Source organism: Neophocaena asiaeorientalis, unplaced genomic scaffold (assembly GCF_003031525.2).
Source record: "Neophocaena asiaeorientalis asiaeorientalis breed wild unplaced genomic scaffold, Neophocaena_asiaeorientalis_V1.1 scaffold171, whole genome shotgun sequence".
Taxonomy (NCBI): Eukaryota; Metazoa; Chordata; class Mammalia; order Artiodactyla; family Phocoenidae; genus Neophocaena; species Neophocaena asiaeorientalis.
Window position 1 is genome coordinate 7167260 of NW_020174013.1, and position 19255 is coordinate 7186514.

General features: G+C 36.2%; 1 protein-coding gene across 5 annotated transcripts in view; it reads left to right on the forward strand.

The window, feature by feature from the left end:
* The window catches only part of PLEKHH2 (pleckstrin homology, MyTH4 and FERM domain containing H2), a 107741-nt gene that overhangs the window by 64550 nt on the left and 23936 nt on the right, over positions 1–19255 (forward strand). For all 5 annotated transcript variants that reach the window (XR_003004298.1, XM_024753606.1, XM_024753607.1 and 2 more), the window contains exons 16-20: positions 1836–1916; positions 5895–6074; positions 10152–10260; positions 11208–11320; positions 17433–17612. Coding sequence is in view for 4 of the 5 variants with exons in the window: in XM_024753606.1 (XP_024609374.1) it covers positions 1836–1916; positions 5895–6074; positions 10152–10260; positions 11208–11320; positions 17433–17612 (663 nt within the window). In the remaining variant the exon portion in view is untranslated. The remainder of the gene's footprint in view (positions 1–1835; positions 1917–5894; positions 6075–10151; positions 10261–11207; positions 11321–17432; positions 17613–19255) is intronic.

Genomic DNA, 19255 nt, shown 5'->3' on the forward strand with positions numbered 1-19255 from the left:
TTAAACGAAACATGTGTTTTACTTCTCCTTATGCATAGTGAGGAAGGAAGCATTTATTGAGTAACTACTAGTATCCTTTATTTACATTTTCTCCTTTGGTCATCACAACAGCCCAATGAATGAGGTGTACAGTAATCCCATGTTAATGACAGAACTTGGGAGGTCAAGTCAGTTGCCTGAGGACATCATCCATCCAGTATGAGGTAGAACTGGAATTTAAGCCTTGGTCCATGTGACCTCAGAATCCAGGCCTTTTCTACTGTCGTGACTTGCTGACTGTAAAATCCGTTGTGGCAATAATTTATATTCTTCTCATTGTACAACTGTCAGAGCAGTCCGTTTAAATGTTATGTCATTACAAGGGCCCTGCAAAATATGTGTGCTCCCCACCCCTATATGCTGCCCCTTCCCCAGTGACCTCTCCCCTTCCTCGCTTAGTCTCAGACACATGGGCACACACCGTCTCAGGACCTTGGCGCTTGCTGCTTCCTTGCCCAGAGTGTTCTTCTCTCAGGTGACTGCATAGCTCATCTGCCTCCTCCAAGGCTTGAATCAGTGTTGGTGATGCCTTCCTGACCGCCTTTTTTTAAATTGTAAAACACGTCCCTCCTTCTCCAGGCACTTCCTTCTCCTTTCCTGCTGTAGTTTTCTCCTTCGTATTTATCACCATGGGCAAGCATGACAATGGAATGTTGGGCTTTCGTTTTACTGGCCAGTGTCTTGGTTTCCAGGTGGTGGGCCAACTCCAAATTGAAGCCGACTCTAACTATTGCAGGAGAGGGTCAAGCCTCAAGGCAGAAGTTGGCAGGGCTGCCAGGGTAGTGGGATTATAGGGCAAACTCTCAACCAGGCTCACCACATTCTAGGTCTGGGGCAACAGAGCCTATTATCAATCTTACCCACTGATGGGAATGGGGTTCTTGGTGTTTTTCTAGGCTTGAGGGTGTAGCTGGGACTGTCTGGCAAAGATCTTCAATGCCTGTACCTGGGCAGAACTGGGGCAGAGAGGAACTCACAGTGAGGATCTTCATAAAGCTACCAAACGATGAAAAACCTGTGGTATTCAGTACAAATTTTGGTAGAATGTCTTCCACCAAAAAAACCCCCCCAAAAAACTAGGCTTGTAAACTCCTTGTGTTCTTGATGAAGATATGTAGCACGCTGCTGGGTTAGTTGTCTGTCTTCCTCACGAGGCAGTGAGCTCCTTGAGGAAGGAGACTGTGTCTCATTCATATCCGTCCCCCCAGTATCTAGACCAGCCTCTGACTATTCAGAGTCAGGAATCAGATTCAGATTCCATCCCAATCACTTGACATAGTTCCTGACATACAGGAAGTACTCAATATGTAATAATAGCTTTTAGTATTATTATTTTACAATTTTGTGTGTATCCTTCTGGAGAAGGCATCAAATGTTTTGAATGATTGAATCTCTTACATTTTGGAACTCACTAGAATTCTTAGGTTTCAATCTTGTTTCTAACATTAGAGTGTTAAGCCAGAGAGCCCCACAGAGTTATTGGAAATCTATGTAATATAAAAACTATGAAACATACTTACTTGTGAAACTGCATCTTTGAATCCTTAGTCCTAGGCATAGTACTTGACATATAGTAAACATTCGTTAAATGTTGAATGGTGAGCACCAAAGCAAAACATACCATGCTATTACTATAATGGGTAAATTTTAAATAGCATTTGGATAGTCTAGTTGGAATATCACTTATATCTCAAGCAAACTGGATAGCTGAACAACTTCAAATAAAGTGTATAAACTATACTTTAACGTGTCAGAGTTCTGAGCTACATTTGTAATTCTTTGAAATATGATTTCAGGTAAAACATGGCTACTCCAAGAGAGTCTGGTGTACACTTATAGGAAAAACAGTATATTATTTTCGTAGTCAAGAAGATAAGGTATGTATGTATTTTTAATATGCTAATTAGAGGAATTTTTTGTTTGTTATGGCTTCAAATTTTCCCTTTCACTGTTCTGTTGCTAGCTCAAACTTCAGAATTTTTGTTAAGGTTGAAATTTTGCATAAAATTTATTACTAAGGTAATCATAGACCTACAGGGTTTTTTTTTTTTTGTTTTTTTTTTTTTTGGCGGTACACGGGCCTCTCACTGTTGTGGCCTCTCCCGTTGCGGAGCACCAGCTCAGTGGCCATGGCTCACGGGCCCAGCCGCTCTGCGGCTTGTGGGATCTTCCCGGACCGGGGCACAAACCCATGTCCCCTGCATCGGCAGGCGGACTCTCAACCACTGTGCCACCAGGGAAGCCCCCTACAGGGGTTTTGATTCTTAATTATAAGCCTTAGTAACTTTTAATTAATTCTTCTTCTAAGACCTAGAAAAGTCTTCTTCTATCCCACTTTCAACCATCAATTTCTCATATTTTTCAGGTCTGACAGACTAGATAAGGTTGATTGAAGGGAACAGCAAGCTAGGAAAAAAGAGCTGGGAAGGGAAAAGAATGCAGTCCTGTCCCAGGCCCTCAAATCCCTAGATACCACTTATCTATCCATCCATCTGCATATCTGTATCCCATTCGTTCATTTTTAACTAACCTCCTCCCCGCCAAAACTTGAGTTATTGCATTTTCAAAGTAAAAAGATGGGTATCTTCCAAACATGAAATGTATACCTAATTATCATTGTGCATACCCCATGTCATCTTTGGATTACTGAAACTGTAAAAATTGAACTAACATGGACCGAGAGTATTTGCATAAAACAATGATGCCAGCTCCACAGAACAGCAGCCTGTGACTGATTACTGTGTTAATGAGGCTAAACTTCTTGGTCCACTGACCATGTAGGTCAGTTAGTATTTCTCTGCTCTATTTTCATAGTCTGCACTCTCAGTTCTGACTGGCCATATTTTAAAATGCATGCCATTATTCTCAGTGTCGCTCACGGGTTGGTACTTAACACAGTACAGCCATTGAGAGTGATATCTCTGAAGTAATGTGGGAACATGTTCATAAAAATAATACAAGAATAAGCACAGTACAAAACTGCATATTCAGTATAACCCTAACTCAATTATCAGTCAGGAAGACAGAAGCCACTCTGTGTATTCCAGTTTTGAACAATTTTAATGCAGAATTAGGGACATACATAACTTTAGAAAAGTTGGGGGAGTAGAGGTCGGGGAAGCAGCTGCCACTGAAGATCTGAGAAGCCAGCACCAACGGTCTGAACACAAAGCACAGAGGCAACTGGTACTCAGCAGTTTACTGAGAAGCCTCTGTGATACATCAGCCCAGGCATCTGACTGCAGCTGTCTCAGAAGAATCATGACTCTTCTTTCACGCTTACCTTCCACAGGAAGTTTGGGATTCTGAGTTTATAATTCTCAGTCCAGCACATCTATGTAAAGATACACATAGCAGAAAAGTCAGAAAGAACTATGCCAAAATGTTGAGTGGGAGTAGAATTATGGATGATTTTTTTCTTCCTTTTTTTAAAATAACTTTCTGTTTTTACCAAGTTTCTATATTCGTGTTTTATAAATAGAAAAATAATTTAAAATTTGCTGAGAGTAGAATTTAAATGTTCCTACTATTACTACTACTAATAATTTTGTTTTTTATTAAAAATGGATAACATTGATCACAGAAGGAACAAGTCAGAGGAATGTAGATAGCTGAACAGAAATCCATTATAATTACTGGAAAAGTGTTGAGAATGCTTGTGAATCGGTATTAGGCTTACTTCATTTTGTGCTATAGATGTTTCAGAAACAATTTGTCTTTATCTCAATCAGTGTCTTTTAAAAAATTCAGTCAAAATATTTAAAAGCACCCGGTCTATTCACTGTTTATAGAACCATGGTAAATCCTCTGGCAAAAGAAATAATCATCTTTAAATATTGGGGTGGATGGAACCTTGATTGTCATATGATTAGGTATGCCTAAAGCACACAATTAGGATAGTATTGTCATGTATTATCATAGTAGAATTAGTTTTCTTTATCCTATTTTTTAAAGCTTGCTTTTTATTTATTAATGTGAATTTTCTGCCCTATTATTTTGCTTTTGTTTTACTGCCTTTCTTTTTCTGAAAGTATAGATAAGTTAATTTCACATTTTTCCTTCAGAAGTAAATTTTATTCACTCAGTCCCCAGAATGGTGCTTTGCACATAGTAACTACTCAGAAAATAACTGTAATTAATTTAATGGGAAAAAGCAACGTTTCTCGTAAAAGACAACACATTTAATCAAATGAATTAATTTTTTACTATTAATCAGCTATCAGGCAGATAAGATATCTAGGTAAGACCTCACTGAGAAGCCGACATTTTAATTAGGTTTTGAAGGAAGTAAAAGAGGCAAGAGTATTCCAAGCCAAAGGAACAGCAAGTGCAGAGGCCTTGGCAGGAGCATGCCAGGTGTGTTTGAGGAATAGTGAGAAGGTCAGTGTGACTGGACTGGACTCCGTTAGGGAGAGGATAATAGGAGATGAGTTCAGGGATGTAACGGGGACCAAATCGCAGGGGGCCTTATCATAGTAAGGACTTTAGCTTTTGCTCCAAGTAAGATGAGAAGCCATTTGAGGATTTTGAGCCGAGCAGTGACATGATCTGACCTGTGTCTAACAGGAACACTCTAGCTACTGTCTGAAGGGAATTAGGAGGAGACTGGTTAGGAGACTCTTACAGTAATTCAGGTGAGAGCTGATTGTGGTTTAGTGTGACAATGGAGGTGTGAGAAGAGACCAGATTCTGGGTATATTTTGAAAGATTTGCTGATAGGATTTGTTGACTAAAAGGGTATGGAATATGAGAGCAAGAAAAGGGGCAGTGACAATGCCAGTCTTTTTGGCCTGAACAGCTGGAAGGATCAAGTTGCGAACAACTGGGATGGGAGAGACTCAGGAGAGCAGGTGGTGGGGGAGGACTTACCAAGCAGCGTTGAAATGCTATTAGACATCTAAGTAGAGCTAGTGTGAGTCAGGAGTTATAAATTTGGAAGTAGCTAATGCATGCTGATGCAAAAGCCATGAGCTTGGATGACATCACCCAGGGGAGTGAGTGTAGATGGGAAAAGAGAGTCCAAGCACTGAGCCCTGGGCCCGAGCATGGAAATGTAAGATGGTAAATGTCCTTGGAGTTACAATGAACTTTTTCAGGGTGCAATTCCAAACCTGACCGAATATTTTAGAAGTTGTACATCTGAAGCAGACTGTGTGTGTTCCTGGAATAAATGGACTTAATTAAAGAAAAGTTTTAAAACAAATATGCTAAATATTCTACACAGCAAATAATGATTTTCATCAGTAAAAGAGTAGGTAAAATTTAATATAAATCATTTTTAGGATGTTTTTCTTACACTTATTAAGATGAAAGAAATCATGGCATTTTTTGTGATATACTAATAAATCATATATGTGTATATAGCCTCAAAACACTCCTCACTTATTGGGGTTTAGAGTGATAGTTAATCACACTTCTTCACACCAGCTGTTTAACTTTGTTACTTTTTCTATGAATGGTATTGAGACTATGTCTACCCTTGTCCTTTTGATCCAATAACTTAATCAAATTAATTCTGTGGGGAAAAAAGTCAAATGAATATTTTGACTGAATTGCTTTACTAGGTAATGTGTCATTTTGGTCCAAATGAATAATCCAGACCACTGTATGGAAGTGGCTTCTTGCTTTTTCCACAAAAGTTAAATGTCTAGTATTCAAATTGTTCTTCAGTATTACAGTTGGCATGTTGGTTGTGGCTACTACTTTTGTAACAATGTGGATAATCCAATTAGCTTTAGGCATTCATCTAAAAAAAGGTATGCTTTATAAAGGTAAGAATGAAAAACACTATGAAAAATTTTAGCAGGAAAATATTTAGAAAGTTCCTTCCTTACAATTACTAATATTTACTTTAGTTTCCTTTAGGTCAGATCAGACTCTGGGAGGCTAAAGTTGAAGAGGTTGACAGATCCTGTGATTCAGATGAAGATTATGAAGCCAGTGGGCGAAGTCTTTTATCCACACATTACACTATTGTGATCCACCCCAAAGACCAAGGTCCGACTTACCTCCTGATTGGATCCAAGCATGAAAAGGTATGTAAGGTCTAATTGGTTGATTTAGAATGATTTAGACTAATATGATTAAGTATTGGTAATAATTTTCAAATGACCGTTAAGTACAATCAAAGATTTACGTATAGATTTGTTGGACATAGTATTTTTAAAATAATTTTATTTCTGATATATTTCAAACACAAAAAATATAACAGACACCCTTTTTTACTTAATAGATGTTAGATTTCATGGTATTTTTTTATCGGCGTGAAATTAATAACCATCTAAGGGTTCAACAATAGGAAATTGATTAAATAATGTCCATATGATAAAATATCCTGCAGCCTTATATCTTTTTTATATTAAAAATAGATAATTATAATTTCTGAATTTTATTAACATAGTATAAGCACGTCCTTAATGTAATCTCAACTATGTGAAAATATAATGTACATATATATTTTAATAGAAAGAAAAAAGTCCAGTATATTTGGGGAGCAGAAAAATGGATTCTTTTCTTTCTTTCTTCCTTATATACATAATCAATGTATACAACTTGATGCTTTGGAAATAATTATGTGCTCATGAAACCATCACTGCAGTCTATGGCATAAACCTATCCATCACATCCAAAAGTTTCCTCTCAACCTCTTTTTTAATTATTATTTTTGTGTGTGTGTGATAAGAACTACATAACATAAGATCTTCCCTCTTAGTAAATTTTAAAGTATGTAATACAACATTGTTAACTATAGGCACCATGCTGTATGATAGATCTCTAGGACTTATTCATCTTTTTTTTTTCTTTTTTTTTTCCCAGGACTTATTCATCTTGTATAACCACAACTTTGTACCCTTTGACTAATACCACCCTGTTTCCCCTTCCCCCTAGCCTCTGGCAACCACCATTCCCTCTCTGCTTCTATGAGTTTGACTATTTTAGATCCATCATGTAAGTGGTATTATATGGTATTTGTCTTTCTGTGTCTGGTTTGTTAGCAGGCAACAAACCTGATTGCTAAGAAACCAGACACAGAAATGTCCTCCAGATTCATCTATGTTGTCACAAATGGCAGGATTTCCTCCTTTTTAAGGCTGAATAATATTGTATGTATATACCATATTTTCTTTACCCATTCATCCATCAATGGACATTTAGGTTGCTTCCATGTCTTTGCTATTGTAAATAGTGGTGTGATGAACATGGGGGTGTATATATCTTTTGAGTTACTATTTTATATAAATTTATATTACAAAACTTCCTTCAGATAAATACCCAGAAGTAGAATTGCTGGATCATATAGTAGTTCTATTTTTAAATTTTTGAGGAAACTCCATACTGTTTTCCACAGTGCTGCACCAATTTACATCCCCACCAACAGTGTACAGGCTCCCTTTTCTCTACATCCTCACCAGTACTTGTTATTTCTTGTCTTTTGGGGGTTTTGTTCTGTTTTTGATAGTTGCCATTCTAAGAGGTGTAAGGTGATAACTCATTGTGGTTTTCAGTTGCATTTCCCTGATGATTAGTGATGTTGAGCTCCTTTTTGTGTACCTGTTGGCCATCTGTATGTCTTCTTGGGAAAAATGTTTTTCAGATCCTCTGCCCATTTTTTAATTGGATTGTTTGTCTTTTTGCTATTGAGTTGTATGAGTTTTATATGTATTTTAAATATTAACCCCTTATCAGAAATATGATTTGAAATATTTTCTCCCACTCAGTAGGTTATCTTTTCATTTTGTTGATGGTTTCCTTTGCTGTGCAGAAGCTTTTTAGTTTGATGTAATTCCACATGTCTATTTTTGCTTCTGTTGCCTGTGCTTTTGGTGTCATACCCAAGAAATCATTGCCAAGGCCAGTGTCCAGAAGCTTTTTCTCAATGTTTTCTTCTAGGAGTTTTATAGTTTCAGGTCTGATGTTTCAGTCTTTATTCCATTTTGAATTGACTTTGTGTACTGTGTGATATCAGGGTCCAATTTCATTTTTTTTAATATAAATTTATTTTATTTACTTATTTTTGGCTGTGTTGGGTCTTCGTTGCTGCACATGGGCTTTCTCTAGTTGTGGCAAGCAGGGGCTACTCTTTGTTGCGGTGCATGGCCTTCTCATTGCAGTGGCTTCTCTTGTTGGGGAGCACAGGCTCTAGGGTGCATGGGCTTCAGTAATTGCAGCACGCGGGCTCAGTAGTTGTGGCTCACAGACTCTAGAGTGCAGGCTCAGTAGTTGTGGCATGCAAGCTTAGTTGCTCTGCAACATGTGGGATCTTCCGGGACCAGGTCTCAAACCTGTGTCCCCTGCATTGGCAGGCGGATTCTAAACCACTGCACCACCAGAGAAGCCCTCCAACTTCATTGTTTTGCCTATGGATATCCAGTTCTCCCAACACCATTAATTGAAGAGACAATCCTTTGCCCACTGTATTCTTGGCAACCTTGTCAAAAATCAGTTGACCATATATGCATGGTTTTACTTCTGGACTCTCTATTCTGTCCCATTGGCCTAATGAAGCAATCATTAGGCCCATTGATGGACCTAATGTCTGTTTTTATGCCAGTACCATACTATTTTGATTACTGTAGCTTTGTAATATATTTTGAATTAGGAAGTATGATCCCTCCACCTTTGTTCTTCTTGCTCAAAATTGCTTTGGTTATTTGGGGTCTGTTGTTGTTCCATGTGAATTTTAGGATTGTTTTTTCTATTCCTGTTTAAAAAAATTGGGAATTTGATAGGGATTACTTTGAATCTCTATGGGTTGCTTTGGGTAGTATGGACATTTTAATAATATTAATTCTTCCAATCTATGACTGGATGTCTTTCCACTTATTTGTGTCTGCTTTAGTTTCTTTCATTAGTGCTTTATTGTTTTTGGTGTACAAATCTTTCACTTCCTCAGTTAAGTTTATTCCTAAGCACTTTATTCTTTTTTTTTTTGCTATTGTTTTGGGATTGTTTTCTTAATTTCCTTTTCGGATAATTCATTGTTAGTGTATACAAACACAACCGATTTTTAAAAATTAATTAGTTCATTTATTTTACTTTTTTTTTTGGCTGTGTTGGGTCTTCATTGCTGTGCGCGGGCTTTCTCTAGTTGTGGTGAGTGGGGGCTACTCTTCCTTGCAGTACGCAGGCTTCTCCTTGAGGTGGCTTCTGTTGTTGCAGAGCACAGGCTCTAGGTGCACGGGCTTTAGTAGTTGTGGCATGTGGGCTCAGTAGTTGCGGCTCACAGACTCTCGAGCACAGGCTCAGTAGTTGTGGCGCACAGGCTTAGTTGCTCCGTGGCATATGGGATCTTCCCGGACCAGGGCTCGAACCCATGTCCCCTGCATTGGCAGGCAGATTCTTAACCACTGCACCACCAGGGAAGTCCCCATTTTTGTATGTTGATTTTGTATCCTGCAACTTTATTAAATGTATTAGTTCTAACAGTGTTTTCATGGAACCTTTAGGGTTTTCAACAAATAAGATAATGTCATCTGTGAACAGAGATAATTTTACTTCTACCTTTCCGATTTGGATGCCTTTTATTTCTTTTTCTTGCTCTGTTGCTCTGGCTAGGACTTCCAGTGGTATGGTGAATAGAAGTGGCAAGAGTGGGCATCCTTGCCTTGTTCCAGATCTTACAGGACAAGCTTTCACTTTTTCACCATTGAGTATGATATTAGCTGTGGGCTTTTCTTATAAGGCCTTTATTGTGTTGAGGTATGTTCCTTCTGGGTATTATTTCCTTCTTTAAAATTTCTGGATTTCCTAGGTATTTTATATGTTCTATTTGTATGTACTAGGAGTCAGATTTTAAATTTGATAGAATTTGTTGTATTTCATAAAAGAATATTAATTGGTTGTATTTATTCTAGTCTCTTAATGTCACGTTACTTTCTTAATTTTCTTATGCTTTTCTAAATGTGAACAATGGGGAAAAGGTACTATGAGCACAATTCAAATAAGCTGGCTTCAGAACTCTTTAAGTGGCTTTTAGTTATTATTTAAAAATTAAGAGTGTTTTTTTTTCCATTGTCAAAGTTTTCTACTGTTTATGCAAGTTGTTTTTTTCCTTAAGTCATCAGAAACTGTGTCTTGGTTAACATTTCTATTAATATGTTTTGATTTTTAAGGACACTTGGCTTTATCACCTGACTGTTGCAGCTGGAAGTAACAATGTAAATGTTGGATCTGAATTTGAACAACTCGTTTGCAAATTGCTAAATATAGAAGGGGAACCTTGTAAGTTTATAACGTACAAGGCTTTATGGTTTATGAAATGGGCCCTGACTCCCTTAGCTTAATAGAGTTTTCACTTTGCGAGTTCCTGTTTCCCTGAGATGTACCCATCTTCTCATAGGCTTTGCTTGTCACAGGCCAGGATTCTTATTGTGGTTCTTCGGCTCCAAGGACACCGTCATTCCTTGACATGTCCATATCCTGTCACACCTCTCTGCCTTTGCTCACATTACTCCCTCTGCCTGGAACACCCTTCTTCCTTCACATTCCCCACCAACTTGATGAAATCCTACCTACCTTAGGAGCTCCCCCAGCCAACCCATCCCAACTCAGCCTCTGGCTCATAAAAGGCGCCTAATAAATGTTAAAATTATATCCCAATGCACTTTACCATTTAAAACTTTTATAGCATTTGTTACTTTGCACTGAAGTTTTTTTTATGGCTAAGGTTTCCCCATTGAGAGCCTAGATTCTAAGCTCTGCTTTACTTAATAATAGAGATCACATTTTATTTGCAGTATCTAGTATAGGAATTTAATAAATGTTGATTTTAGGAATGACTTCAAGTTCCTCTTTATCTTTCTGTCTCCTTCTGCTCTGGCTTCCCTCTCTGTATCTTCCCCCAGCTCTCTCTCATGTACAGTCATCTCCCCACCTAGGTCACCAATCTTTAGCACATTTAAGCAACATGACAACGTCCTGGTAGACTTGTTTTGGCCTAGAATATTTGTACCAAACTCTTCTAGTTTTAATTTATCCAAAACAGAAATAGGAGAATCCCAATGGCCTGGAAACTGAAATAAAATAATGTTATCAGAGGTTTTTCATGACTTTTATGACTTAAATTGTGAGCCAAGCCAGAATGATGTAATTTCTAAAGGACTGATTTAATGTGAGGCCAAAATAAGTGATTCTTTCTGTTTCCTGTTCATATTTCATTCTGCGTTCAGCCTCTCAGATATGGAGACACCCTACTTTGTGTCACAGCAAAGAAGGACTCATTTCTCCTTTGACAACACTACCTTCGGAAGCTCTACAGACAGAAGCAATTAAATTATTTAAGGTAAGATTTTATGTGAAGTTATATATTGTTAAAAAATTTAATAGGAAAAAATAAAACTTCAGATTATAGAGTTTCACTCTTTTCAAGAAAATTCCAAATGTGATGATGATTAAGAAAATCTACTGAAATAAAATTAGGTGAATTTAATATGCTTTCTGAGTGAGGATTTGAGACTTAACTGCATTAAACTATCTATGATTTGGGCCATGTGAAACAATATCAGAAGAATCATTTCCTCTTCAACCTCTCAAATGGAGAGATTTCTGACATCACTTGTACCTCAGTGTTGGGAGAGGGATCAATATCCTTCTTCTTCTCCAGTGCTACTCTCACATTCTTATTACTCAACCTCTATTAGAAATCCGTGGTGACTTGAAGCTTACCATTCAACTATATCACTCTTAATCCTCCACCCCCATCATCTCTGTCATCAGTCACCTTCTGGTAACTCCTCAAATTTCATTAAGGATTTTGGCTCCCAACTCACATCTTTCTCTCTGCCTCAAATCTTGCCATTACCCTGAATTACTTTACTATCACTTCACTCACCAATGCCACGGCCTTAAGATTCCTGACCTTCTCAATGTCAGTAAGCTTCCTCTCTACCCTGCTTCACCTTCCAATTCTGCATGTCCACACCCTGACCTCAACATTCCTCATAAGTACACCACTTCTAAAAGCTTAAATTCTAATGTGTCTTTCATTAACCATAATCCCTTAGCCCATGAGCTCTCTAATTTCCTTACTTCCATTTCTCATCCTCGCTAAGACTTTTTTTTGAGCCATTTATTTTCTTTGAGATCAAGAGAGAGCACGATAACTGCCTCTTGGCTTTTCTTCCTTCTTTAGTCTGGATGACTTTCATTAATACTCATAGTTCCTTGGGACCTGTAGTTCCATGCAATCTTCAGCTGAACCCCAACCGAGATCAATGCTGCTGTCTTGCCTGCTTCCCTATTAATCACATACATACTGCTAGAGAGCATCAAACAGCCGTATGGACTGGAGCCAATGTAAATCTGTGGTCTTCATTCCTTAGGGTCAACTGTCTCTCCTTTTGCTTGTCTTTGGTCACATCCCCTCAAATTCCCTACTTAGTAATGCTCCTCACAACAAAGTTACCTTCTAGTTCATTGGGAAAATTAGAGGGCATCAGAATTGATCACCTCGAATCTCTCTTCTCAACAGACATTCTTTCATCTATTTTTTCCTCCATTACTCCAGTCTCAGAATATAATGTACCTTCTATGGATTCATGTCATGACTCTGCACTGGGACCTTGGTACTTCATTTTCCCATAGTCCCTTAAAGTCTCAATTTTTGTCTCTCTTTTGGCTTTTTCTTGCCTACATTTCACCCATCTCAAAAAATTATATATTTACTAGATAATACTAAGGAATTGTTGTTAATTTGGGAAGGGGATAATGATGACATGATGGTTATGGGAAAAAAATCTTTATCAGTTGGAGAGCCCTACTGAAGTATTGGTAAAATAACATGATATACATTAGAATACTACAGAAAAAAAGTGGATGCAGGGGTTGAACGAAACAAGTGTGGCAAAATGCTTGTTGACAATTGTTGACACCAGGTAATGGGTACATTATACTGTTCTCTCTACTTTTGTTCATGTTTTTAAATTACCATAATTTTAACGTTTTTAAAAATCCACCTGTAGAATACACAAATACCCAAAGCAAGAAAGACTTTATACAAATATATTTGAAAATCTGGATAAAGTGATCAACTTTATAACAAAATATAAATGGTGAAATCCAGTTACACAGGTGAATGAAAATTTAAACAGGGAAATTTACTAAACTTTATAAGTGTGGTTAATTTCAATGCTGTTTAAACTGTCCCAAAGCATAGGAAAGAAGGAAATTTTGCAAAATTTTTCTCTTTTACTTTTTTGGGGGTAAATCTCAAACATATATAAGAGTAGAGAGAATATTATGAAGTATAAGATACTCATCATCCAGCTCCACAGTTGTCAACATATGACCCATTTTGTTTTATTCTCCCCAACCCCACTGCTCCCCAAGATTGGATTATTTTGAAGCAATTCTCAGTCATCATGTCACCAGATTCTTTTTGTGAAGTGAGTATTACTTTGTTACCAAACCCCAGAAAATATTGTAGAAAACAGAGCATTTCATACAAAAACTAATAAAGTATTAGTAAACAGAATCCAACATCATACTAAAAGAATACTAATCATGACTAAGAGGGATTTGTTCCAGGAAATCAAGGATGGCTAAATATTAGGATGTCTATTAATATTATTTATTATTGACAGTCATCTCTATAAATGGTGAACAGGCATTCATAAAATACTGATAGATATTTCCTTAACATGATAAAATATTCCTGCTTAGTAAAAACAAATGTCATGCTTTATGGGGAAATGCTTTAAACATTTTCATTAAAGTGAAGAACAAGACAATGATACTCACTCCCATTAATATTTTAAAAACTTCTTATTAAAGCATAATCTGTATAGAGTGTATCCCCATTATTATTAATATTATTATTATTTAGCATTCTATTAGTGGTACTAACCAGTTGCAATTAGGCAGTGAAAACAAATTAGAAGGGAACAAATTGGAAATGCAAATATTTACAGATTATATAATTGTATACCTGGGGAAAAAAACTTAAAAAACTACTACAAACAAAAAAGATAATTCAATCAGGTAGTGAGGTACAAAATTAATAAGCAGAAATCAAAACTTTTTACACGTACAAACAACAACCAGTTAGAAGATAAAAGGAAGAACTTCTGCTTTTTGGCTGTGATGGAGCAACAGGAACTGGATTTACCCTACCAATGGTTTTCAGACTGTTGAATAACAGGCTGTGCAGGACAGTGATCCTCAGGAAAACAAATGAAGTAAGCTTTACAATCGTTGCAGCTTAATATCTTGGAGAGAGTTTCATGACCACAGTGCATGGAGGGACACCCAGATAGTGCTTGGCAGTCTTCCTGAGTTACCAAGACAGCGTTTAGAATTTGAGGAGGCCAAGATGGTTAGAATTCACAAAACTGAGAAGAGTGAGCAAAAGAGAGTGGGAAAGTGCTCCACAGATTCATAGAGGGTTCCTTTTGAGTTTTTAGCTGAGAACTGATAATCGTGTGTGTGAGGAAACTACCTGAAGCTAGGGAAAGAACTACCAGAAAAGAATAGACAAAAAAAAAAAAAATTCCTGGAGCTTACACACAGCTGAAAATAGTTTGTATTCCTATCATCCAGAATGGAAAGACCTCCTAATGCACTAAGCATCAAGTAGAGTACTCAAGATAGAAGTCACATTGATTTTTAATAACCTAACCTCAGAAATGGCATATCATCATTTCTGCCATATTCTACTGGTCACACAGACTAACTCTAGTACAATATGGAAGGGGATTGCCTCAGATATTGTCTGAATATCAAGAGATGGAGATCATTGGGGACCATCTTGGAGACTAGCAGCCATACTTCATATATTCAAGAAGGTAGAGGACAGCATAAGCATTTTAAGAAGAGTAATGGAAGATATTTAAAAGATCCAAATTGAACTTTCAGAGATGAAAAATGTAGTGGCTAAAATGAAAAAAATACCCTGGATGAGATTAACAACAGGTAAGATAATGCAGTAGGCAAGACTAGTGAACTTAAAGACATAGCAAGAAAAATTATCCAAAATGAAACACAGAGTTTAAAAAAAACTGAAAAAAATTGAATACAGTACAGTGAGCAATGGTATATTTTCAATCAGCCTAACATATATGGAATTGGAGTTCCACAAAAGGAAGGAGGGCAACAGAAAAATATTCAAGGAAATAATGGCTTAAATTTTCTTTTCCCAAATTTAATGAAAACTATAAAACTCTCAAATTTGAGAAGCTCAGTGAATCTCAAACGGAAGATGTGACAAAAACTGCTCTAATATACATCATAATCAATTGCTTTAGACAAGTTATAAAGAGGTTGGTGGTTTGGGAGAAATAACCTAACACATAGAGAACATAGATAAGAATGACAGCAGACTTCTTATTGAAAACTATACAAGTCATAAGATAGTGGAGTAACATCTTTAAAGTACTGCAAGGAAAAAAAATCTATCAACCTAGAATTCTATATCCAGTGAAAATATTTTTCAAAAACAAAGGTGACATAAAGGCTTTTTCAGATATATAAAACCTGAAAGAATTACTCCCCAGGAGACCAATACTACAAGAAATGTTCAGTGATGTCCTTTAGGCAGTCAGAAAATGATGCCAGATGGAAATCTGGATTTATGCAGAGGAATGAAGAGCACTAGAAATGGCAAATATGTGGGTAAATATATAAGAATTTTTCCTTATTATTTCAATCTCTCTAAAAGATAATTGACTGTTTAAAGGAAAGATAATAACATTGTATTGTGGGGTTTAAAATTATATGTAGAAATAAAATATATGACAATAATAGCACAAAGACTGAGAGAGGGGAAATGTAAGTATACTGTTATAAGGTTCTTATACTACAAGAAGTAGTATAATATTCCTTAAAGGTAGACTGTGATAAGATTAGAATATATGCTAAAACCCTAAAGCAACCACTTAACAAAAGTCAAAGAGGTTTAGCTGATAAGCCAATAAAGGACATAAAACAGAATCATAAAATATACTCTAGTAATTTTTTAAAAGGCCGAAAAAGAGGAAAACCAAAAAGAACATATGAGACAAATATAAAACAAATAGCAAGATAGAAGATTTATTCCTGATCATACTAATAATTACATTAAATTTAAATGGTCTAAACACTCCAATTACAAGGTTGAGATTGTCAGATTGTATAAAAAAGCAAGATCCAACTATATGCTGTCACAAGCAGTACTTCTTTTGTTTTCTGACATTTATTGTAAGAAAAAAAGACTGACATTTAAAAATAGCCTGCTCAAAAGAAACTGATTTCACTCTCAGAACTTCATTTTACTCCCAAATATCAATGTCATTAATAAGCCCAATATATTTAATTCATTGAAACAAATATATATTACACTATAACTACAAATTTATTTAATACATTATTACAATAATTTGGGGTTCAATTAGCATGCAAGTATTTTTAAGAATTCATAGATAGAACACTTTATGAGTATTGAAGTTGCTTCCCCTGCCTTTAGGCAATCCATCCTAAACTTTCTCAGGCAAGTGTACCTACCCCTCTAGTCAGGAACAAAACAAATTTTCACAGTTTTATTACAATGAACTGTTAAAATGAATGATAAGTATTAATATCCTACTTTGGAAAATGTCTAGGAAAGATTATGCTATAACCTTTTACTAGTAACCTACTCCAAAATTTAATCTCTTTGGGGGAAAAAAGTATTTATCTGCATTCATTTTAAGTTATTTATTCTATTTCCCCAAATATTTTCCTCAGTAAACTAGTTTTTAAAGATGCCAATTGGTATTACTAGAAAAAAATAAAGATGGGAAGGGATTGTAGTCAAATAAGTTTAGAAATTCTGTGCTGTGTAGAGAATACAAAGATAAATAAGAAAGAGTCCCTGTCTTTATGAAGTTTATAGTCTGGTAGACCAGGGACTATTACTGTTCCATATGCCCTTAAAATGAATGCATATTCTGCTCTGAGGTGGAGTATTCTACAAATGAGTTCAAGTTGGTTGATAGTGTTATTCAGATTTTCTATTAAATCCATACTGATTTTTCTGCCTACTTGTTCTCTCAAATATTGACAGGGGATATTGAAATCTCTAACTTTAATTGTAAACTTTGTCTGTTTCTCCTTACAGTCCTATAGGTTGTTGCACCATGTATTTTGAAGCTATGTTATTAAAACATTTAGGATTGTTGTGTCCTCTAGATGAACTGACCCCTTTATCATTATAAAATGACCCTCTTTATCTCTGGCAGAATTCCTTGCCCTGAAATCTACTCTGTCTGATATTAACGTAGCCACTCTGGATTTCTTTTGATTGGTGTTATCACAATATATCCTTTTCCATCCTTTTAAACAAAAGCTATTGCTAAGAAGAGAATCAATATTTCATGCAGAATAAATCTGATCATTTTATCTATAAAAAAATAGAGTATATCTATTTTTTTCATTTAATTCAGACCTGCCAACTTTTTATAAATGCAGCAGTTGACTCTCCTGCAATTGATTACCACATATCTCTAGCCCAGAGTGCTTTGCAAATCTGTTTGACACATCCTGAGCTACAGAATGAAATTTGCTGTCAGCTCATTAAACAGACAAGACGGAGACAGCCACAGAATCAACCAGGACCACTGCAGGTATCTGTTGATACATATACATGCAATTTTAAATGATGTTGTTTTCCTGATTGTAAGAAAAATACATATTCAATACAGACATTTGGAAAATTACAAAAAGTATGAAATGGAAAAACAGCTATTAATATTTTTACGTATATCTTTTCAGTTTCTGTATTTATATATAAATGTATATGTGTATGTCTTTATGCACTCACAGTTTTTCACATTACTAGAGCTACAGTGTACATACTACTTTTTGAAAACTATAGAACATAATCATTTCCCCTATAGCCTTCAATAGTCTACAAAACATGAATACTAGTTGCATTAATATCAATTACTATACATTTAGGTTTTTCCAATTATTTTTCCTATAATAAATACCACTACATTAGACATCTTTGAACCTAAATTTTGTGTGCAAGTCCAGTGAATTTCATTGAGTCCACTTCTAGAATTTTCCTATATCTTCAACAATGTTCAGTGTAATTTTCCTTTTAATTCCTTTCCAGGTAAAAAGTAGTATTTCACTATTGATTTTGGATGCATTTCCTTAATTATTAGTGCAGTTGAACTTATTTTCAGGGGGTTTTTGGTCACTTGTGTTTACTCTTCAGTGAATACCTCTTTTAATCTTTGCTTACTGACTCCCTGTCAACCACAGGATAAAATAGAAATTTCTTACCCTAGCCTGTAAGACTCTCAGGGGTGGATCCAGGTTTTGTGGGACTTGAAGCTTATGCAGCGAATACTCTCCAAGAAAAAGAGTACAAAATACATTACTTTTACACATTTTAAAAGAACGTATGACCATGTCATATGACTAGGACAGCTCATCGGGCCTGTCCCAGGGACTTGGAGGGGACCTGTGCATAGAGGGGTTCTGAAGCTTAATCTTTATGTGAATCAAGGGCCCTTCATAGTCTGGCTCCAGTGGCCTCCTCTTTCTCCACTTCATTTTATACTTCCTGCCTCCAGTGTACAGTGAATGGATAAACTCTCCCCATTCTTCAAACACACCCTGCCTTTGCATTATCCTTCACCTTGCACCTGGCATTATTCCTGTTACCTGGATCCCTCTGCTTTCTTCCTACCTGTGACTTCACCGTCCAGCCCAAGCAACATCTCTCCCATATATTCCTTCCTGACTTCCGCAACAGTAAGTCATTCCCTCCATTGGTTATACTTAAAAAATATTATTACAATGTATTAGCGATATTATATTATAAATTACTGTTTCAATATATAATGTCTTCTCCTGGACTGTAGGTTCTTCAAGGGCAGGGCCTTTCCCCCTTCTCCTTTTTTATATGACATTTAAAAAATTATTGAAGTTATACTTGCTTAATTAAAAAAGTTAAGATAGAAAATAGAATATAGTCCAGAGCAAGAGAAGAATAAAAATCACATACAATTCTATTACCTAGACATACCTCTGTTAACATTTTTGTACTTGCCCCTTATTTAGGTATGTATCTATATATGGGTAGATAGGTTTTGCTTTTTGTATAAATAATTTTTTTACTATTTTTCAATATGCCCGTTCTCAGTGCCATTACTTATATTTCAATGAATGAGTTAATACATAAATGAACAAAAAGCAACAATTTCCCTGATCTTTGGGTGTGATATCAAAAAGGACTTCCATATCATGTCTTCTG